The 23,684-nt window shown below is 38.9% G+C and overlaps 1 protein-coding gene across 1 annotated transcript; it reads right to left on the reverse strand.

The window, feature by feature from the left end:
• Positions 1–7,555: 7,555 nt before the first annotated feature.
• LOC116132949 lies at positions 7,556–11,242 on the reverse strand. Its single transcript, XM_031418617.1, is given in 13 exon segments — positions 7,556–7,955; positions 7,957–8,248; positions 8,329–8,418; positions 8,505–8,607; positions 8,718–8,914; positions 9,004–9,214; positions 9,316–9,391; positions 9,521–9,600; positions 9,702–9,797; positions 9,898–9,969; positions 10,102–10,299; positions 10,401–10,606; positions 10,765–11,242. Coding segments are annotated over 13 exon segments (2,490 nt in total). The 3' UTR covers positions 7,556–7,564.
• Between the last annotated feature and the right edge of the window lie 12,442 nt (positions 11,243–23,684).

Genomic DNA, 23,684 nt, shown 5'->3' on the forward strand with positions numbered 1-23,684 from the left:
GGGATGCGGTTAGTGTTTGCCGGCCCTTTGGAGCCCATGGGCTTGCTTTTTGCCACTTGCTTACCCTTTTGCCTTCGCGCTGCAGTGCTCGCGGCACAGGCTATTTCCCTCTGCCGCGCTTTCGCATGACCTGCAGGCGTTTTTGGCAGTTGTACCGCCACAGTTGACTTGGATGGCGCACCTTGGTCCAAACAGTCCAACCTTTGGTTGACCGTCTGGAGAGTATTGTCAAACCTCTCCAGGTAGCTTTTTATAGTGGGGTCAAGCTATGAGCTTGACAGGATATCTCCCACAGCATTCTGTGGGGCTGAAGGTTTTTTGGAAGAGTTATCCCCCTGAGCTTGGGGAGAACCCTGAGTGCCCTAGTTGGTTTGCTCATGTTCTAGTTGGCGGGCCATTCGTTGTTGTAGAACTGGTAGGTTGGAGACTCTCCTGATGAAGGATGAACACTAAATGAGGCCCTCCTTCTAGCGCTAAACTGTTGATGCGTGATTTTGGCACCAACAAAACGCACGTGTGAAATGTTGTGGGGGGCCCCGAAATCACACGTGAAAGTAATGGTAGGAGACAGTAAATGCAATGGAGACAGTTTTTAAAGTGGTTCGGATGCTAAGGTAGCAAATCCTACGTCCACTGATGCTTGTATTGATGATAGGGGTCAGGTCGCTATTAGCTGACTGACTTTATAATGATATTACAAGGTATCAATTGCTAAGGAAAGAGAGAGTGTAATTAATCAAGCGAATAGTGTGCGAATCCCTTTAATGAAAGATGAATTCCTAATTTATAGTAAGATGCCTTGAGGCAATCATCACTAAATCTACGAGTTGGTGGGATTATCCGTGCAAATCCTTCTTTATGTCACATTGCCCACTTTCCAGAGTGATTTGCGCGATTTAGAGCAGGGATTGGACACATGGGAGCACCACAGCCTCCTGACTGGCCTGATGTGCGCCCACTATCCTGACAGACGCAGACGGTGGCTGTTCCAATGATCTGACTTTTGCGGGCCAAAGGGTCCTGACGTCAGCCCTTATATTTTTAGGCGTAACAGTATGAATGAAGTATCAGAATAGACAGCATTAGAAATAAATTCACATGTAATTAATGACATGTCTAATAAAACTAGTGTAAGTTACTTACTGTTATGTTATATAACCTGTAAAATACATCATTCATGCCACCACTTTCTTCATTAAGCGTTTGATAGTGGCTTTCCAAACCATATTTTCTTATAACATTATGAACACGTGGCCAAAATACTCAGCCATCCATATCGTCATATTCAAGGCCAAAGCATTATCAGAATATGTATTTTGATCCAACAACCCGTTCATAATCTGTCAGAAATGTTCAAGGAATCAAGTTTTAAAGCCAAACCAAATAAATAATAATAATTTACTTTTTGTGAAAAAATCTACCTGTACGGAAGAAGGGTCTGATCCCATGAGGTTGAGGTCACTAGCAATCTGCTGCACCTGCACACGTAGAGAAACACACACATGAAGCGAACGGGAAACACCGGGGTGGTGTTTGCCGTAGGCACTCCGACGCTCAAGTCAGCAAGGCTGAGAGAGGCTAATATAGTGAGGGCTAGGGAGTAGAGATGTTACCGGAAATCTAGTCGGGGACTGTGACTATGGCAGTGATGTGAAGCTCTCAAGTAGAAGCTTCGGGTGTGAAGGTGTAATGTAATCTCATCTGTGAGAGGGCTGGCCTCTGTTTATATAGTGACTGTCTGGTCTCCCAATCCTGGTGGGAGTAGGAGTCCTAATGTGACTTTGATGCAAACCCTGAGGGGGTTGTGGGCTCTAGATTCACCCATGGACCTAGGAAATAGACTAGGATTAGGAGGCTCGTGCCCACGTGGTTTGGGCCGGCTATTTCTTGTTCCAAAAGGGCCTAATCCGGTTGGGTCATATCGGGATTGGGCCTGACTTCTTCTTCAGTGTCGGGCCCGTTTTCCTATTTGGGCCAAGGACGATTTTTGGCCCTAACAGTTTGCCGCCCACTCTCTGAGTTAAGAGTTTCTTAAGTCCGAGAGTAGGAAGCGATCGATGGGTGCTCGGTCATCCTTTTGGGATGACCGGTTGTTGGTGTAGCTGATCCTGCAGGTGATCCTTGTCCCGGGGTCGTTCGATATCCATTGCTGATCCGGAGTATGCCATCATTGGAGTGGTGTGCCCGATCGGTATAAAGGGTCGACGGAATGGTCAATGAGGCTTTGGGGGCTCATAAGCTCGTCCAGTACATACTGCCAACTGGAGAGGTGAGGTGTTTCTATTGCCGCGGTGTCCGCTCGGCGGGCTAGGTCGAATGAACATGAGCGTTAAACTGGACGCTTGCTCGGTCGGGGTACTCGGGTGATCGAGTGGGATGGAATCTGCTCGGCCGACTTGTTGGACCGTAAGACTTGCACTTGTGATTCCACGACGCTCTTTATTGGATGCCAAAGGGCCAAACAAAATGCGCAAACATTTGACCTATGGCTGCCCACTCGTCCACTATAGAAGACCGAATCGGCGAGGCCCCTTGGCTTGATCACCTCGAGGGTGAACAAGTGCTAGACTGCTCCTAGCCAATCACCCAGATTTGGAAAATCTCCTGGACGTGAAGCATGGGAGTGTCAGTTTGGTTACGGGAGCCGGCCTGTTGCAGTGTGCTGGCTCAGTTGGGTAGGAAGGGCGATTAAATCTTTTAGACAAGTTTAAGTCTGTGTGTTGATCGGTGGCATGGGGTGGGGTGAGTGGTGATAATCAAAGTTTGAAAAGACCGGGTCGGTCGGTCGATCGGTGGCATAGGGAGAATGGTGATCCAATACTTAGTTCCTAGGGAGTGAGCATGATAGAGTTGAGTCGGTCGGTCGATTGGGTGGAGTGGAGATCTAATACTTGGTTCCTAGGGAGGATGGTGGAGTCGAGTCGATCGGTCGGTTGGGTAGAGTGGAGATCCAATACTTGGTTCCTGGGGAGTAAGGATGGTAAAGTTGAGTCGGTCGGTCGATCGGGTAGAGTGGAGGTCCAATACTTGGTTCTTGGGGAATAAGGACGGTAGAGTTGAATCGATCGGTCAGCCGAGTGGAGTGGAGTGGAGATCCAATACTTGGTTCCTAGGGAGGATGGTGGAGTTGAGTCGGTCGGTTGGTCGGGTGGAGTGGAGATCCAATATTTGGTTCCTAGGGAGGATGATGGAGTTGAGTTGGTCGATCGGTCGGGTAGAGTGGAGATCCAATACTTGTTTCTTGGGGAATAAGGATGGTGGAGTTGAGTCGGTCGGTCGCTCGGGTGGAGTGGAGATCCAATACTTGGTTCCTACGGAGGATGGTGGAGTCGAGTTGGTCAGTCGGTTGTGTAGAGTGGAGATCCAATACTTGGTTCTTGAGGAATAAGGATGGTGGAGTTGAGTCGGTCAGTCGGTCGGGTGGAGTTGAGTCGGTTAGTCGGTCGGGTGGAGTGGAGATCCGTGGATTGAGCAAGGCCAATCCGAAAGTGTAAATCCGTGGATCAAGCAGGGTCGATCCGAAGGTGTAAATCCGTAGATTGAGCAATGCTAATTCGAAGGGTCGATTCGAAGGTGTAAATCTGTGGATCGGGCAGGGCCGATCCGAAGGTGTAGATCCGTGGATTGAGCAGGGTCAATCCGAAGGTGTAAATCTGTGGATCGAGCAGGGTCGATCCAAAGGTGTAAATCTGTGGATCAAGCAGGGTCGATCTGAAGGTGTAAATCCATGGATCGGGCAGGGCCGATTCAAAGGTATAAATCTATGGATCGAGCAGGGTCGATCCGAAGGTGTAAATCTGTGGATCGGGCAGAGCCGATCCGAAGGTGTAGATCCGTGGATTAAGCAGGGTCAATCCAAAGGTGTAAATCCATGGATCGAGCAGGGTCGATCCGAAGGTGTAAATCTGTGGATCGATCAGGGTCGATCCATAGGTGTAAATCCATGGATTGGGCAGGGCCGATCCGAAGGTGTAGATCTGTGGATCGAGCAGGGTCAATCCGAAGGTGTAAATCCGTAGATCGAGCAGGGTCGATCCGAAGGTGTAAATCCGTAGATTGAGCAAGGTCAATTCGAAGGTGTAAATCTGTGGATCGAGCAGGGTCGATCCGAAGGTGCAAATCCGTGGATCAGGCAGGGCCGATCCGAAGGTGTTATCGTGAATCGAGCATGTTCGATTCGAAAGTGTCCATACGTTTATCGGGCAGGGCCAATTTGAAGGTGTCAGTACGTTTATCAGGCAAGGCCGATCTGAAGATGTCATCATGAATCGAGCGTGGTCGATTCAAAGGTGCAAGTACGTTTATCGGGCAAGGCCAATCTGAAGGTGTCATCATGAATCGAGTAGGGTCGATTCGAAGGTGTACGTACGTTTATCGGGCAGGGCCGATTAGAAGGTGTCAGTACGTTTATTGGACAGGGCTGATATGAAGGTATCATCGTGAATCGAGCAGGGTCGATTCGAAGGTGTACGTATGTTTATCGAGCAAGGTCGATTTGAAGGTGTCAGTACGTTTATCGGGCAGGGCCGATCTGAAGGTGTCATCGTGAATCGAGCAGGGTTGATTAAAAAGTGTAAGTACATTTATCGGGCGGGGCCGATCTGAAGGTGTCATCGTGAATCGAACAGGGTCGATTCAAAGGTGTATGTACATTTATCGGGCAGGGCCGATTTGAAGGTGTCAGTACGTTTATCGGGCAAGGCCGATCTGAAGGTGTCATCGTGAATCGAGCAGGGTCGATTCGAAGGTGTAAGTAATTCATCGACCGGGGTCGGTTTGGAGATGAAAAACTTTTGAATAGTACTTCATTAAATATTTGGCCATGAGGCCGACTGTCTAAGAGGAGGTGGATAGGCCCACTAATCCTATTAAAATGAAAAAAAAAAAAAAAAGGAAAAAAAAACAAAGTTCACCTAGTAGTAGTAGCGTTTGAGGTGAACGGCATTCCAACTGTTGTTAATGTCTTTGCCCTCGGGGGTCTGGAGTTTGTAGGCGCCCTTCCCTGTTGCTTTGATTATCTTGGAGGGGCCTTCCCAAGTGGGATCGAGTTTGCCAGAATTTATCTCCTTGGTGTTTTGGAAGACCCTACGGAGGACCCAGTCGCCTATCTTGAAAGTACGGATCCTCACGTTGCGGTTATAATGTCAGGCAACCTGTTGCTGGATCGTCTTGGTCATGAGGCTAGGATGGGTCGGTTGGATGGTTTCTGTTGGCATATCTTTGTCTCCATTAGTCAAAACGGAGTCGTCGAGCGCCAGTGCGCTTAACGGACGTGGCCCTTTACCGGAGACCGAGGGCCGATGCTCTGGTGTGGAGAGAGGTTGCATGGATGGGATAGGGCCGCGGAACCGATTGGGGGGTACTTGGTTGGGCAAGAACTCGAGATCATAGAATTGATTCACCTTCTCTTTTAGAGACTGGTTTTCAGCCCTAATGGACGCGTTTTCGGTCCGGATTGCATTATTCTTGGCTTCTAGTGCGGCCACCTTGTCTGAGTTTTGTTGCATGAGAGAGGTCAAAGCCTCCAATCTAGCCTCGAGGCCAAGGTTAACATTGTCGGGATTGTCAGCCATGGAATGTTCCTCCACGTAGCCAGGTTCGTCGAGCCGAATGATTGCTAGAGGCCCCACGGTGGGCGCCAAACTGTAGACGTAAAAATCTACCTGTACGGAAGGGGGGTTTGATCCCATGAGGTTGAGGCCACTAACGATCTACTGCACCTGCACACGTAGAGAAACACACACATGAAGTGAACGGGAAACACCGGGGTGGTGTTTGCCGTAGGCACTCCAACACTCAAGTCAGCAAGGCTGAGAGAGGCTAATATAGTGAGGGCTAGGGAGTAGAGACGTTACCAGAAGTCTAGTCGGGGACTATGACTACGGCAGTGATGTGAAGCTCTCAAATAGGAGCTTCGGGTGTGAAAGTGTAATGTAATCTCATCTGTGAGAGGGTTGGCCTCTGTTTATATAGTGACTGTCTGGTCTCTCAATCCTAGTGGGAGTAGGAGTCCTAATGTGACTTTGATGCCAACTCTGAGGGGGCTGTGGGCTCTAGATTTGCCCATGGACCTAGGAAATGGACTAGGATTAGGAGGCTCGTGCCCACGTGGTTTGGGCCGGCTATTTCTTGTTCCGAAAGGGCCTAATCCGGCTCGGTCATATCGGGATTGGGCCTGGCTTCTTCTTCAGTGTCGGGCCCGTTTTTCTATTTGGGCCAAGGATGATTTTTGGCCCTAACAGAAATAAAGGAAATGTTTACCTTGTGGATGTCTAAATTTTCCGGAAGATGAAATTGCTTACTTGGGAAAGCAGAAAGATATCCAGAATCAATTTTATTCTGACAATCAGATAAAGCTGATACCACTGCAGACATTTTTGGTAATTCGTTTGTGCACTCCTTACCGAAGGCATAACCCCAGAAGAGAAACACAAGCAATACTTGAAAGAAATGAAAACCCTTCATTTGATTAGTACTCCTGAAGAAAAAAATGCTCTAGTCTCTACGTATATTTATGGGTGGAATGGAACTACATTATCACGTACGATAAGAAAGAGAAGTTCAACTGAAAAACTAATAAAAAACTTCGAATAAGTTTTAGAAAAAAAAAAAAACATAATGATAAAATAGATATAGACTTGGGGTACAATTCAATTAGTGAAGTTATTGCAGTACTAGATCAAATTATATCAAGCTAACCTCATTAATGTAGTAAATTCATTTATATTTATAATTATTTAATTAAATTAATAATATTCAATAATTAGTTCAATTTTCTATCAAAATATTTTATGAATTAAAATGTCAATTTGGTTATATATTTGTAACAATGGAATCAAATTTACCACAAATATATGTATAATATTTTAAAAATAAAGGATATAAAAATTAAAAAAAATTAATTATTTCCAAATTAACTTAAAATTTACATCATCCTTAAATTGTATAAAGTTAATTAACTTTATCTAAAATTATATATTTAGCATTGTCAAATGGCATCCAAACAGCAAATTATCTAATGATGATCATATTTTATATCACTAAATTAATATAGGGTAGGTAATATTAAAATGTATTGGTGAACAATATTTAACTTTTTATTAACAAATTGTTTCTTATAATTGTAAGTCAAACCAAAATTTCTTTTAATTGAATCCTATTCTAGTATTAAAGTATCAATTTCTTTATTAATTAACAATTACAGCATAATTTGTGTGACAAATAGTTAATTACTAATTATAAATTTGAATGATAGAGCATCTTACTTATACTGGTGCTTATTTCATTTCATTTTATTTTTATCTTTATTGTAGCAAGAGATTTTTTTTCGAAAGGTAACATTCCTTGTTGCACCATTATATTACTTTTAACAATTTTTCTCATGTTTTTTATGAAGATTTCATTACCTAAGAGATAGATAATGTTACTGGAAAGAAGAAGATATTCATAAAGAAATTAGATATTATATAAATATAATTGAATAACTTAATAATGACACCTTAACCTCTAGGCATAAATGAAATACAAGAATCCAATTATAGCAGTGCTAGTCCCAAGTTCTTCGTCAAGGATTAATTTTGAAATAAACAGTGTATGACTCATCTCGGAAGCTGAAAATCGGAGCCAGAAGAAAATTCCTCTTCTCTCCTTTTGCCACAAAGCTGATAGGATGATACTCACTCATCCCTTTTCCCATTACAAAGCTAGCTGCCTGGTTAAATCCAGGCTCTGATTTGTTGCAGCTGAGTTCGATGATTGCACCCAAGTTCAAGTTCACACCGCTATACACAAAGCAGCCCTTTCGGCTTTCCAACTCCAGTGATACTGTTTCAGGTTTCCCATCCAATCCAGCAACCAACTGGAAAACGGAAGAGCTACCATTTCGAGGAGAATTGGAGACCACAAGTTTGTCATCTGGTCCTAGCAACATCTTTGACTGACAAAAATGTTGAGGAAGTTGCATTGTTAAAGATGAGTCTAAAAGTGGCATAAACAGAAGCATTAGTGCCTGGTACCGGGATCTTTTCCATTGTAACCGACTGGTTGTTCGTCAAGACGAAAGTTGTATTTCCGGAGACTTGGGAAAGGGTAACCACTTTGCCATTGTATGAAGCAGGAACTGGAATTATCCATTCTGAATGAGATTTAGCTGGTTTATTGTTCATTTCCCAATCTCCACTAGAATAACCAGCAAGCAAATAAGGACCATAAAGTATTGCTTGAAGAGTAGAAAATTCAGGCCGATCATCTGAACAAAGAAAAACTTTGTCAATGTTAAAAATCTCAAACTTTGTAAACTTTGTGTAATTAAATCACTCATGAAGATACCTTTAATGGCCTCTGTCCAAAGATAGATGGGAAGCTGAAGGGTTAATTTGTCATTGGAGCTCCATTTTCTTGTAACAGAAAGATAATTACCTGAATCAAGAAAAAACAATTTTAATTGATCAACCTGGAAAAAAAATTAACAATTGAACCCTTCTCTATCTAATTGTATTTCAAACCTGGAGCTGGTACAGTCAAATTCTCGTTGTTTAATGTTGCCTTGATACCAGTTGAAAATGTCCAACTTGGTATCCGCAAGTTCATGGTTGATTTTACTGCCTCCTGCATAAGTGAGATCAATTGCATCAAGACTAGCTCTAGTTCCGTTAACATTGTGGAAAATATAAAATCTACTTATTATCCTGATTCAGATGATAAAATGAAGTTGGTACCTCGGTTGAAGAGAATGTTATCGTCAATCGAAGGTAAGAATCCCAAGAAACAACAGAATCAACAGTTTGATGTAGCACAAACCGTCCTGATTTCCAATTAATCGAGCTTGATACATATTGCACAATGTAGAGAGCAGGAACATTCCCTCCCTCTTCATAATATATTGAATCTCCTAATTTGGAGAATGATTCAATTCCTACATGAGCAGAAAGATTAAAATCTATCAAATATCCAGTTCATTAAAAAGGCTAATTATAACACAACAGAAAGCAATGAATTCTATACCTGTTCCATAACAGCACCAGAAAGTGTCAAATTTTGTTCCCCAACCATAATGACTGTTGGCCTTGGAAGTTCCAGCGCCTAGGGGAAGTGTATAAATCATAATTCCAGGATCTGTTCCTCGTTGGATGCTAAACACACCATTTGTCAGTGCACGCTCATAATAATCTGCATATGCCACTGATTTTGTCCATTTAAGCAGATAGCGAGACACCTACAGAAAGAAATTCACATATGAAATTGTAAGATAAATGATCTAGTTATATATTCTGCTCTAAGCACACACAGTGAATGATTGATTGATTAATGGAATACCTTGAGCATGTTATAAGTTGTACATGACTCTTCGTTCTCTGGACTTAGAGTGGTTGCTAGCCGCATTGGATCTTGCCTACTCAGAAAAATAAAGGATAGATATAATTGATAGAAACTCAGAAAAAGTACCTGAAAATTTAGGTGGCAATTGATGTTTAAATAGAAATTTAAACTCAAAATGCCTTTTTTTTCTTCTTTTTAGTACCAAAATTCCATGGCTGATGTTCCTCCTGTTGCATAACTGTGAGAAGAATTAACAATGTCCAAGAAGAAAGTCCCTATTGTCTGGCAACACAAATATTAGAAGAAGTTAATTTTTTTTCCAGAACTTTTAATTTAAACTAAAATGATTATATATACATATCACCTAAGAAGTTGAAAATTACCTTGGAAACAGCATCACCAGTGATTTCATATCGCCTTTGCGTTCCAACAACAAGAGCAATATGTGTATTGGCATGGAAACCAGATAGGAAATCATCCTACCAGCATAAGAAATTGGATTACATAAAGAGAAAAGAACAAATTGAAGTACTTGTAAGCTCTTAATTTCCTTCCTACATTAGTTGATTAACAAGTTACCTGCATTGCAAGCGGTCCTAAAAAGCATGGTTTGTCAAAGAGTCGAGCCAATATGAAATGCTTTTTGTCCCTCTTGAGTTCAGTAACATAACAGTGGAGCATCAGAATTGATCATTCAACTATATGTATAAACCTCTGCTGAGAGGGCGCAAGAGGTTTGATTTTGCATCATTTTAAAAGCAAAATTTTGCTTAAGTTACTTACCGTAATGTTGTACAACCTGTAAAGTACATCATTCATGCCACCACTTTCTTCATTAAGCGTTTGATAATGCCTTTCCAAACTATATTTTCTTATAACATTCTGAACACGGTTAGTAAAATACTCTGCCATCCATATGGTCATGTTTAAGGCTGGAGTATTATGAGCATATGTATATTGATCCAACAAGCCGGTCATAATCTGTCAGATTTAGCAAGTTTAAAGAATTTTGTCAAATTTTACACAAATATAATAAATAATTAATTGCTTCTTGTGAAAGAAAGAGAAGTTGTGGCGTTTACCTTGTGCATGGTGTAGTATGGAGCCCAGACTTTAAATTCTAAATTTTCAAGGCGATCAAATTGGTCAGATGGGAAAGCAGAAAGATAACCGGAACCAATTTTTTTCTGACAGTCGGATAGAGCAGACATCAGTGCCGACATTTTTTCTTTGAGAGTTTCATTGTGAGTGCTTGCCCACATTAGTGCTGAAGCACTCAAGTAATGTCCTTCAAATTAATTTTTGAAGAAAGAAAGTCATTTGAAACCATATTGTCAACTAAAATTCGGATAACTAGCTACATTACAATTGAAGGTTAATCAAAAAAAAAAAAAAAACATAAATCAGATTTTCAGAATGATATGAATGACATTATTAGTCACGTACCTACAAAATGACCTCTGAGATCATTGGTACTATTCTCCCAGCCTCCATATGGAATCCCTGGAGTTGGCAAATCAGCAGTTTTCCTGAAGCTCCAAACCAATCTATCAACCTCCAGCATCAACAAATACTCCAAATTCGTTTCTTGTGCCCTCCAATGCAATGAATTCGGACCCAACCTCACATCATGCAATGACACTTCCCGGAGAAATCCTGCAGGCAACTTAAACTCACCAGGATTTTTCATCTTCTTATACATCGATTCCCAGCTACCATCATTTGCTCCAACCGAAGCATTCGTTGGATTCAACTGGTACTGAGATAACATCTCTTGTTTCCAGGTTTCATTTGTTACCAGGCTAGCTCTTAGAGCCTGTGAATCAAATCCAGGAAGTATTTTGTTTGTACACTCCTTACCAAAAGCAAAACCCCAGAAGAGAAACACAGGCAATATTATGTGAATGATAAGAACACCTTTCATTTTTTATGTTTGTTTGTTTGATAATTCAAGGATAAAATTCTCAAATATCTATATTATATTTATAGAGAGGAAGTGTTGAGAGACAGTGCAGAGGCTGTTAAGATAAGTAAAGAAAATAACCTTCTGGCTGTTAGTCAGTTTCAGAGTACGTTTGTTTGAAATGATAATATTGGCATGGTCATCCTCACAAGAATAGAAAGAGAGATACTTTTTCTGTTGTAAGGATGCTGTTAACTCTTAACTGCAACTAAATGAAGAGTGAGAAGGATAAGGTATAATTGGTAGTTAATAAAAACCCTCTGCCATTAGTAGTGGTCGTTAGTTTTCACAGTAAGAATTTGAATGACTTTAATGCCCTCATCCTCCCATGCCTAACACCCCACTTCTTACCGTTGTTCCCCTAAAACACCCAACACTCCCCCACAACATCTCAACCATCGCAACCAGCAAGCCGCCCACTGCTACCATAATTTACACCAAAAGGAAAAAAGAAACCTTTCAGCATTTCATCGAATATCTTCCGTGCTTTTTTAAACTCTCCTCTCCCAACTCCGCACCTCCCCGTGATGTGGTGTTGTTGAGGAGATTGGGGGAAACATGGTGGAGAAAGGGGTGCGCATGGCTCTGATCACTAGGTGGGTACAAGCAGTTGTGCGCACAGCCGAGTAAGTACTAAGTGGTTGTTGGTGGGGCTACGATTTAACGTTTTGTTTTTATTTTCTTAACTTATAATTTTATTGTTATTAATGACTATAAAATTGATTACCAAATTACTCTTTTCACCCCGCTCACAAAAACTAACAGAAAAAACATAAACGTTCACTTAACGGTAATAGATATGTAAAATTTATTATAAATTAAAATTTCATGTAATAATAAAGATAAAATAAATTACAACATATCCATTACAATTGCAACGTATAAATAGCACTAGGATTCTGTTTCCAAATTTCTTGTTAAATTAATTTGTAATTTTGAAATAAAAAGTATAAGATTCATCTCTGAAGCTGAGTACTGGTGCCAGAAAAAAATCCCTCTTTGCTCCTTTGTCACAAAGCTGATAGGATGATACTCACTCATGCCTTTTTCCATTACAAAACCAGCTCCTTGATTAAATCCAGGCTCCCCTTTGTTGCAGCTGATCTTCAGGACTGCACCTGCCTTCAGGTCCGCACCATTGTAAATGAAACCAGGGGCGGACCCCTACCCTCAAATTAAAAAAGATAAATCTATTTATTTAATTTTTTTTTAGTAATGTTACACTTATAAAGATATTAATGTGACAAAAAATAAATGAAAGAACCTATTCATTTTTTACTACCTCACTTTATATAAAAAATTTTGTAATATTTCTTTATAAGTATAGTATTAGTGATATTTTTTTGCCAAACTTTCAAGACATTGGCCCATTCTATAAATTTTGGGTCTCATTTTTTAAGCCCGTATGAAAAATGATGAATTATATATATTTTTTTTATTTTTATATATAGTTTAGATGCCTATTCTTTTTTTAAATTCTACAGCTAGTTATTAGATTCCATATAAAATTCATTCTATTGATAGATTTATGACTTTGATTGTGAAGAATATTAACTAACAAAACCAAAATAAACTATAATAATAATAATATTGATAAAATCCAATGGAAGGCGCGCCAATAAAACAATGAAAAAAATATTCATTCATTTTTTTTTTTCTAACAAACATGTTATATATATAATTACATATACCATAGAAATTTCTATGCAATGTTTTCACAATTACTAGTATTTTTTATATTAAATCAATTTTGTTTAATATATACTATATATATAAGACCCTTATCATACAATCTATTTTTTTTGTTTCTTTTTGTACATCTCATTTAAAAGCTTAGCAAAGAGATTAATTTCTAAATCCCTTGAAAAAAAAAAAAAAAACTTAAGTCTTAAATAATTTATTAATATCAATATCAATGTTATAATTTGTTAGAGGATGTGTGGATATTTAATCTAGACAGTTGAGTTTTAATTTTAATGACTGGATTTGAAGTTATACAGCTTGAAGTTTGATTGCTTCTCTAGTGATTTTAATCAATCTCTTTGTAAACATTTATGTATTTTACTTGTGTTAGAGTTATAATTGAGCTCTAAATTTGTGTGGAACATATTTTGGTTGATTGTGATTACTGTAAACTCTTTTGATTATATTGGATTTAAGTGGATCGTTAGATTCCCGTGAGTTTTTGCTTTCTTCACATTGAAGAGGTTTTTCCATTAAAAAGTTTTTGTGTTTCCTTGTGAATTGGATGTTATTTTCAGTATATTTGTTCAAGATTTTGCTTCTCACAAATTTATTCAAGTAGGAAAGTATTATATTATTATATTATTTTCTTTTAGCTTCTTGATATTGTATTATTTCTTTTGCTCAAGGTTTAATGGTTTTTTAAAAGTTTTCACTAATTGATTGACAAACAATGACACAGCCGTAGGCAGGGGCGGATCCAGCCCCTTTGAGGGTAGGCCTACACCTACCCTCAAGTTCTAAAAAAAAAAAAAATTACTAATATACATAGGGGTGGGATAAAAAATCCGAAAACTGAACCGAACCGAAAATTAGGTTTTTTTTCAAACCGGTTCGGTTTTTGGTTTGGGGATTTCAAAAAATCAGATAACCAGTTCCGTTTTCGGTTTGAAAACAAATTCAAACCGGTTAATCGAAAATCGATTTTTAAATCGGTTTAACCCTAAATATAAAAGCAAAAATTTTTTATTCTCACCCTCACGCAGACGCAGTCACACACTCAGCCAGACAGCCACTCACGCTTTCGTCTTTCTCTCGTTCTCTGCCTCCATTCTCCAAAGTTCAAATCTGAAAATTTCAAAACTTCTAAAGACCAAATTCCAGACTCAAGTTCGTCAGTTTCCCACCGTGACTCCATCCACAGACCACAGTCCACTCCATCCACAGTTTGTCAGTTTCCCACCGTGAGCTATTAAGCAGAGCAGCTGACTCAATCCACTGTCCAGTCGCCGTGAGCTACTCCATCTACACCGTGAGCTTCGTTCGCCATTCGCCAGCACCCAGCACTCCAGCAGACTCCACCATGAGACTTCAGTAGACCCACCGTGAGCTACTCCATCCACACCGTGAGCTACGTTAGTTTGAATGTGGGTATGCTTTGAAGCTGTTTAAATGTGGATTTCATTTAATGCCTTTAAATTTTGGTTGTCTGTTCTAGTGATTGAGTTATTTTGATTTGAGTTTGTTTGGACTGTTTGAATGCGGATTTTATTTGACAGGCATGAAATCATTTTTTTTTCCTTTTGTGTTGAAATTGGTGTTGGTGGTGGTTGAAATTATCAGTGATCTTTCATGTTTTGAATTATTGCTTTTGATTTAGTGGGTTCTGGTGATTGGTATGTAGTGAGTTTCTCTTTTTGGCAATAAAAATGGAAATTAATTTTGGTTGAATTTAAGTTTGTATGAATGCATTTTTGTTTTTAGTTGAATTTCTTAGAATTAGTTATAAGTTAAAAGTTAAATTTTTAGTGTAACAAGTTGTTAAACTAGTNAACTGCCACTCCGCTTGCTTCTTCGTTCGATTCTTCGATTTTCGGCTCTCTTCCTTGGAAACAAGCTTCATCGTGCGTTGTCCTGCTCCGGAACTCTCCTATCTTCTGAAATCCGCTCAATTCTGAGTCAAAATTTTCTATTTTTGTCTTTATTCGTTCAAAAAGTCCATTTTAACCTGAAACACGAAAAGTAAAGAATTAAGCACCAATTCAGGTAAAAATGCACTGGAAAGTACCTGAAATCCAACAAAAAGATCAAATGAAAACTGTATAGTTTATGGATTATCAACAAGGCGCTCCGGTGATCTCAAGTCTAAGGATCACATGGACTACCATTTGTTAGAGGATTTGTTCCATAGACACTGGGGTTACCATCTATATGGAATCCTCTGGTGAGTCAGTCTAGTGAACTTGCCTACAGCAAGCACCCATGTGTTGCACCGGGTTTTCAGCAAACAATCTTGACAAGTGAGATCAATCACTGCCTTTCGATAAGGTCGTTCAATACTATGATAGCCTTACCATAATATGTGTGTCCTTGGTCAGAATAATATTGGGGCTATGGACATTTCTAGAATGGCCACCATATGTGATCATAGGGTTTTTACTATCAAGATTTGAAGCAGTTGATACCCTCGTCATAGTTCTACCATCCTAAAAACATATATCAATACATACAGATATGATTTACACGATATAGAATAAAATGTCTTTTATTGATCAATGAACATTATTACAAAGAGTCAATTCTGCAATAATTGATTGGCTCTAAGGCACCTTGGCGTGCTGTGGTAGGCACCCAAAATTAAAATCCTAAAAATACACGTAGTAGTGTGAGTAGGTAGGGATCGTTCCCACGAAGAGTGTCTAGCCGAGTTTAATGTCACGTGAACAAGGCTAGGGGGTTTTGAGTTAAACAGAAACAATTTTAGGAAAACAACAATTCAAATTAATCAATCAATCAAAATAACAAACCTTGGTCTAAGTCAGCATCCACCATTGGAATCGTACAACTGATCATCGATACAAAAATAAATCAATTCATACCCTGAATATTCACCGTTGGAACTATTTTCCTATCTCTCCTTAGTTGTAATTAATTAAGAAACAAGCGATCTAATTAACCTTTCTACTAAACAACCCTAGACAAGCGCTAAAGATTTAATCTAGTGGCAGCCTTAAGACCTAGAGAGATCGATGAAGCTAAACAACACAAACTCAAGCGGTTGCATTTAATTTAGTTGAATGTTCATCTTAAGACTTAATAATTCCTGACGTAGCAAATTCTTAAACCCTAATTGCTTCACAAGTTAAAGGGATCAAATAATTACGGATTTGATATCTAACTTAGCAGTAGATTGCAACAAATAATAAACTAGTAGGCCTCCTAGTAATTAACACAACAATCATGAAAATATGCATAGAAGAACATCCAATACTCAAAAATAAATTGAACACTTAAAGAAAAAAACCAGATTGATCTCACAGTTTATTGATTCCGAGGTGTTGTTTCCTTCAACCAAGTTCTAAAAACTAGCCACTCATGGCCATCACGAATTCCAAGGAAAAACTAAAATCCACTAGAGAGAGAAGAGAGAGGCATGTGTGTTCTTGTATTCCCTAATCTAATCTCCCTTTAAAAATATCTAATTCGAATTCTAATTCTACTCAATCTAAATCTCCTAAGAATATTCTAAAATCGCAAGATAACCTTTATCCTAATCTGAGTAATTGAAAATAAAATAAAGTCATAAAATAAAATAGGAAAGTGGTGTTTCCAGCTGTAACTCTCATGCAACAGGTCTTCAAATATTCCAATAACAAACTGCCTATTTGAATTGCATGACAAGGCAGAATGTTCCAGAACGTCCAATGCAGATGCGTCAACTTCAAGCCTGATTACAACCTTGATGCAGTGAGTATCTCTCAAAATCAAAACATGAAAGTTGTAGATCTCTTTCTTAGGGTTCCACAGAATTTTGAATCATCTAAATCGGAGCTTGGATGAGAGAGTTATGCCCAGATTACGAAGCAATGTCAAAACTGTCCGAATTCACCTAATTAGTTCCGTTTTGCATTTAACTCCTCCCTTTGCATCCTAAATCAAAATAGAATAATAATGAGTACATTTAGGCAACAAATAAGTATAAAAGACTAGACATTAAGGGGGTAAATATGACATTTTCCATTCTCATCACACCTACTCTAACACCAATTCATGAGAGTTTCAAATTACAGTAAAACTAACATTCAAAATAATTTCTAGACTAAAGCAAAATTTTCATTATTTTCAACGCTTCATGTTATTGAATTACTTACTATCATAGACAAATATATTGAGCTAGAACAACAATAAAACGAAACAAACATCCCAAAACTCCTACGAATAAATTGACACAAGTCCCTACCCCCAACCTAAATCCTACATTGTACCCAATGTTGCAGTCAAAGCAATTAGGAGGTTATGGGAAAGAATTAATTACCAACGTGAAAGCATTGCAAAATGCGATCGCAATGTAGCACCAAGAGTCCATCTTGTAGTGGACTCAAATATCTACCAACAAAAGAAACAACATGGTATCCTTGAAGTCGAAACCACATTCTTGTTAAACACATACTCGATAAAGATCGATACTTAATCAACTAGAAAATGAAAATCAAAACACTAAAAATGTCATCAACAAAACAAAAGCATGCACACAACATAAGAAAGACAAAAACAAAGGAAACAACAACGGTCCACATCCTTCGGATCCCGCACACTCCTCGTCTCACTCCTCATCATCCTACACCTCATCATTATGCTCCTCATCACTTTGCTGCTCATCCAGCATATCATCTGGCATATCACACTCAAAATGGCCAAGGTACATCAGAAACTAAAACTGAGGCTGAGTACTATCAGCCCCGACCTGAGTAAGGTGGAAGTGTTGAATCCTCTGCATAGTCTGCCAACATGCTGCCAAATAAGTCATCTGATCGGTGGCCCAAGTCTGACATGCTGCATCCAAGACACCTCATCACTCACTCAGGTCAGTTGATCTCTCATACTTTGTAATCTGACACGGGTGGCGATGCAGCAGTGGATGGATGTGAAGCTCTCTCAATGGGCCTTGGTCGAATATGCCAGGATGTCCCATGTTCTGACCGTGTAGCTTCCAATAAAATGCCATTGTAACAACTTCTTTCTACTATAATATTCATAAAATATATTAATAAAAAGACAAGTATATTTATCAAAAAGCTTGGGCCCAAAAATTTTCTTTACTTAATAAATACATTCTTTACATAGTACAACATCATTTGTACAAAAAGACTCTCAAAAACAGTGGACAGTGCAACCAAGTCTCCCCGCTTGCCGACATCCATCCGACCACGCCTCACCTATGTCCTGTGAAAACAATGGAGTGAGCACAAAGATGCTCAGTGAGTAAATCTTCTACTCTATAATCCCCGTGCATTACTCATCAATTCTGTTCGTACTCTTGTCACTTTCTCTAATTCAATCTCTCTTGTTCTTTCTCTACTTCTAGTTCTCACTATTCTTTTCTTTCTTTCTATTCTCATCACCCATGGAGAATATCATAACCATGCATGGATGAGACACTAAAGCATAACAATGCATTTTCTTTCTTTTCTTTTCTTTCTGGTCTTATCTTATTTTTAGTCATATTCTTCTTATTCTTATTCTTTGCCGGTCTTGGTCGATGCATGGATTCGGAACCCTTGACCATGTGAGTGTACTCTCTCTCATATATAGCTCTCATCGCATGTATTCTCACGGCTATACAAATTCTTTTTCTCATTCTCATTCCGCTCTCTCACGGCGGAGACCGCTCTCTCTCATGGTGGTTTCATGCGGGAAACTCTACACTCACTGGTTCCCCATCGCACAACATTTTCTTTTTTTTCTGTAGCACTTAATATTCATTTTATTTCCAGTGCTAATTCTTTCTTTTCTTTATTCTAAGAGAATTGGTTTTTTTCTTTATCTCTATTCTTAGAGTGTTTCTTTCTCATTTCTCATATTTCTTTCTCATGTGATTACTCAATTAAACATATGCATATGGATGGCTCATGCCTAAAATTTCTTATATGCATTCATGAAATACAAATATGCATTCATGAAATGCAATATGCTATGTGCATAAAGTAAGGTTCTTACTTCTACTCATGCTTCTTTTAAGCATTTCATCAAACAATATGTGTGCATACATAAACTCTATTCTAACTTTAATTATACTTTCTTCAACCATCCAAATTGGAGTTCAACTCCTTTAAATCATCACACATCCTGCAAAGAAAACACACTTCAAATATTCCTCTCAAATTTTCTAATTCTATCCATACTTCTACCAAAATTTATCAACACAATCCACCCTTCTCATGGTGGAAATTCCTTCGTAAAACAACATTGAACTCATTCATAAATTCCTCAACTCATTTCAAACAAAAATTAAAGCATTAATCATAATAATCTCTACACCTCATTCAATCATGCAAATCACAACTTAGGTGGATTTACTTACCTTAGGCTCAAGTAGAATCCACTTAAGCTCTCTACTCTTGATGGCTTGGTACTTTCTCTTAAACCTTCAATACAAACTCAATAAGGATCCTACTCTTTCAACAATAAATCACATCTAGAGTAACGATTCTCACCTTAAGTGCTTAGGATCAACTTGTATCAATTTCTAGTCAAAAGCTCTTTAAAGATCCTTGGAAAATTGAATGAAAGTTGAGAGAATTGAAGGATGAAAGGCGGTGGAGGAAATGAATGAAAGAGTTTCTAAAGCTAAACCTTAATTCTCATATTTTCTCCACTCTTTGCAATATACCCTTGCTCCTTCTTTGAAATTCCACCTATGACCTTAATTCTTTGCAAAAACATCCCCATTCAAACTATTCTCCATGCAATTTCCTTGCATTTCACTCCCCACTTTTCCTGCTAATTAGGGGTAGAATGGTCATTGAGTCCCAAAAGGAAGAATTCTCTAAAACTCAAGGGAAAATTTTAGCCGAGTCTTCACCGTGGCGAAGCTATTTCTTCACCCCGACAAAAACTCACAGCAGCTACACGGGGGATGTAGCACTTCATCGCCGCAGCGAAGCTTCTTCTTCGCCCCGACGAAGACTGTAACATCAAGATTTTGCCAAGTCTTACCAATTTTCAAGACAACCACTCAACCAAACCAATATATCCTTTCAACCAAGGGTCAACCAAACAATATTAACAACATACAAACTCAAATGAGGATAAATCAATAAGCATTCAAGCCATTCATCAAATCTTAACTACGTACCTCAAGTGGGGCGTTACAGCCATTCAATGGAGATGATAGCTTTCTTTAGACTTCATTGTCCCTTATTGGCACTCCAGCTTGCTTGTATAAGGCAGTGATCAAATTAGGGAACAAGCAAGACACTGATGGGTTTCTTGCTACGTGCGTAATCCGATAATAAATAAGATTGCCCACATCTACCCACATCCACTGTGCAATACCATAAAGCAATAGTGCCCTCTCAGTGTTTACTGTGCTATGATGAACAGTAGGGAAAATCAAGGCATACACAAAGTACTACCACAATCAATGTAGGGGTATTAAGAATTTTGCCAAAATGCCTTTGTAACCATCCTTAGACATTTTCCATACACACCTTGACCGGCGGTTAATGCTGCAAAACCAATCCATAATCTGGGTCCTTGAAGAATGAATTTAGTTCATCCTCTGCCACTGGAATATCAAGAAGGCCATAAAATCGATTAATTGTTGTTGTATCAAAACTAACCTTCATTCCTCTAATCCTAATCTTTCCCTTTTTTACTTTCATACGCATTTGTGTAGAATTCCATTACTAGAGGTTCTACAACGGGCTTGGGATGGGAACATAATATCTTCCATTTCATCTCTCCAATCATATCAGCAACCTCTAGCTATTCATTCTCAAAATCAAACCCTTTTTTGTTTACAAACCCACGACCGCCCGTTATGGTCTTAATATACTCTTCTCTGTTGCAGGACATACAAAGCGCACATAACTCAGATGTGGGGCTGCTTTCTTTTTTCCCTTAGCAACAGCCCCGCTATTTCTAGGTCTCTTGGTAGGAACCATTTCACAAACATGATGAGAGTTGTAATCAACAACAGTTTACCCCAATTCAACCTCATGCACACCTTCACTCCACAACCACAAGACCAATACCACAACCAATACTTGGCCAACAACAAACCACACAATCAAACACCAAATAAACCAACAAAAATGCCCTAATTTTCCTTCAACAATTGCACACTCCCATTGTGCACTCTAATTGACAATGTTAATCAAATCCAATCCCAAAACAACCTCAATACTTACCCAACATTACCCGCAAACACAATACCATCAAACACAATCACAACACAAAATCAACACAACTTTACTGGTTATGCAAAAATTCAATTCTTAATGCACTCCCATTCAATTTTTCTGGTAATATGTGCATACTAATACTGCAACTTAGGATGAAAAAGGCTTACCTACTTAATATGAACAAATTGCAAGCCTTTGATTGAAGATTAAACTCCAAATCGCCAAACCCTAATCTCTTGTTCTTCAAAATGAGTTAGTCTTGCAAAATAGAGGGAAGATAAATGTTTTGGTGATGTGGGGAGGTGTTAGATGTACTAAATAATATTGATTGTGGAGGGAATCGCAAAAGAAATTTGAAGTTCAAAGAGGAAGAATAAGCGACACTATGATGTGAGGGAATGGGTGAGAAAAAAAAATTATGGGTCTTTTATATAACTAGTGTGGTGTCGCGGCACGGAAATGATGGTCTAGGTATTTTATGCCTGTGCCACGGCGTGGAAAATTTTCAATCCTCAGCATGAAGTTTTTGTCTTTGAGGGTGGTCTATGCCGTGGCATGGAAAATCTGCATCGCAGCGTGACTTTGTGTTTAAAATTCCTCACATTTTCACGCCCAGCGTGGAGAATTTCCACGCTGCGGCATGAAGTTTTTGCCTTCTTGTCCCTTGTGGTGCTGCGGCGTGGAAAAGTTGCATCGCAGTGTGAACCAGATATTCCTGAAAAATAAAAAAATAAAAAATTAGTCTACATTAGTAGACTTATGAAAATAGCTAACTAACACATAAACAAAAATAACACAAATTAAACAAATTATAAACGTAAAATAAAAAATAAAAAAATTTAAAAACTTCGGTTACCCCCCAGGAAGCACTTTATTTAACATCTACGTAAGATGGAATGCACGATCTTTCACTTTGTGTCGTCAAGGTATTCCACCACTTGTTTGGAAAGGAAATCTTCTAACTATGGTTTCAAGTGATGCCCATTAACCTTGAAATTACTCCCTGTCTTCTAGTTCTGAACTTCCACTGCACCATAAGGAAACACTTCGAGCACTTTATATGGTCCAGTCCATCATGAAATCAAATTTACTAGAAAGAGTAGCAAACTTGAGTCATAAAGCAAAACTTTCATACCTAGACAAAATTCCTTGGTTGTATTGCTTTATCATGATAGAGCTTTAGAGCTTTGTTCTTTCTTTGTAAATCTTTGCATTTTCATATGCTTCATTCCTAAGCTCTTCCAACTCATTTACGTGCATTTTCCTTACCTCTCCAGCTTTGTCCATGTCAAAGTTTAACCATTTGATTGCCCAATAAGCTCGGTACTCCAATTCCATCAATAAGTGGCATGCCTTTCCAAAAACTAGCCTATGTGGGCCCATCCCTATTGGATTTTTGTATGTGATTCTATAAGCCCAAAGAACATAATTCAACTTTAACGCCCAATCCTTCCTAGATGTGTTCATTGTCCTTTCCAAAATCGTTTTGACTTGCCTATTACTCACCTCTACCTACCTTGAAGTCTGAGGATGATATAGGGTGGCCACTTTATGAGTTACATTGTACTTCTTCAACAAATCGTCATTAGTTTTTGTGGCAATTGTTGGAGTAGGTGCCCTAGAGCCAATCAATTATTGTAAAATTGACTCTTTGTAATAATGTTCATTAATCAATAATAAAAGGCATTTTATTCTATATCGCGTAAATCATTATTAATGCAATATGTATTGATATATGTCCTTAGAATGGTAGAACTGTGATGAGGGTATCAAGTGTTTCAAATCTTGATAGTGAGAACCCTATGAGCACATATGGTGGCCATTCTAGAAACGTCCGTAGCCCCAGTGTTATTCTGAAGTAAGGGCACAGATAACACGGTAAGGCTATCATAGTGTTGAACGACCCTGTCGAAAGGCAGTGACTGATCTCACTTGTCAAGATTGTTTGGTGACAACCTAGTGTAACATATGGGTGCTTGCTATAGGCAAATACACCGCAACAAGTTCACTGAACTGACCTACCAGAGGATTCCATATGGATGGTAACCCCAGTGTCTATGAAAGAAATCCTCTAATGAATGGTAGTACATGTGATCATTAGACTTGAGATCACTGGAGCGCCTTGTGCACCGATTGGATTAGTTTGACACTAGCCTAACGTAGTTCTTTTCAGAGCTATCAATACGATGGCTGTAACAACTGCTGTAAACTAATATAAGGCATGCACAATAACAATAGAAAATTGGGCCCAAAAAACTTTCTTTTCATTATAAGTCATATGTCTTTTATACACAAAGAGTATTGTTTACAAAAAGTCATTTTAAAAGACAAAACAGGGGAAACAGTGTAGCTATTGCTCCTCGCTTGCCGACGCCCTCCGACTGCATCATCACCTAGATCCTGCATCCATAAAGGAAAATAACGGGGTGAGTACAAAATAATGCTCAGTAAGTAAAACCCTCTATCTGTCTATCCTCGTATGTATTACTCTTAATTCTTTCCTCACACTTTCTGTTGTTTCTTATTAAACGTCG

Source organism: Pistacia vera, unplaced genomic scaffold (assembly GCF_008641045.1).
Source record: "Pistacia vera cultivar Batoury unplaced genomic scaffold, PisVer_v2 Contig264, whole genome shotgun sequence".
Classification (NCBI taxonomy): domain Eukaryota; kingdom Viridiplantae; phylum Streptophyta; class Magnoliopsida; order Sapindales; family Anacardiaceae; genus Pistacia; species Pistacia vera.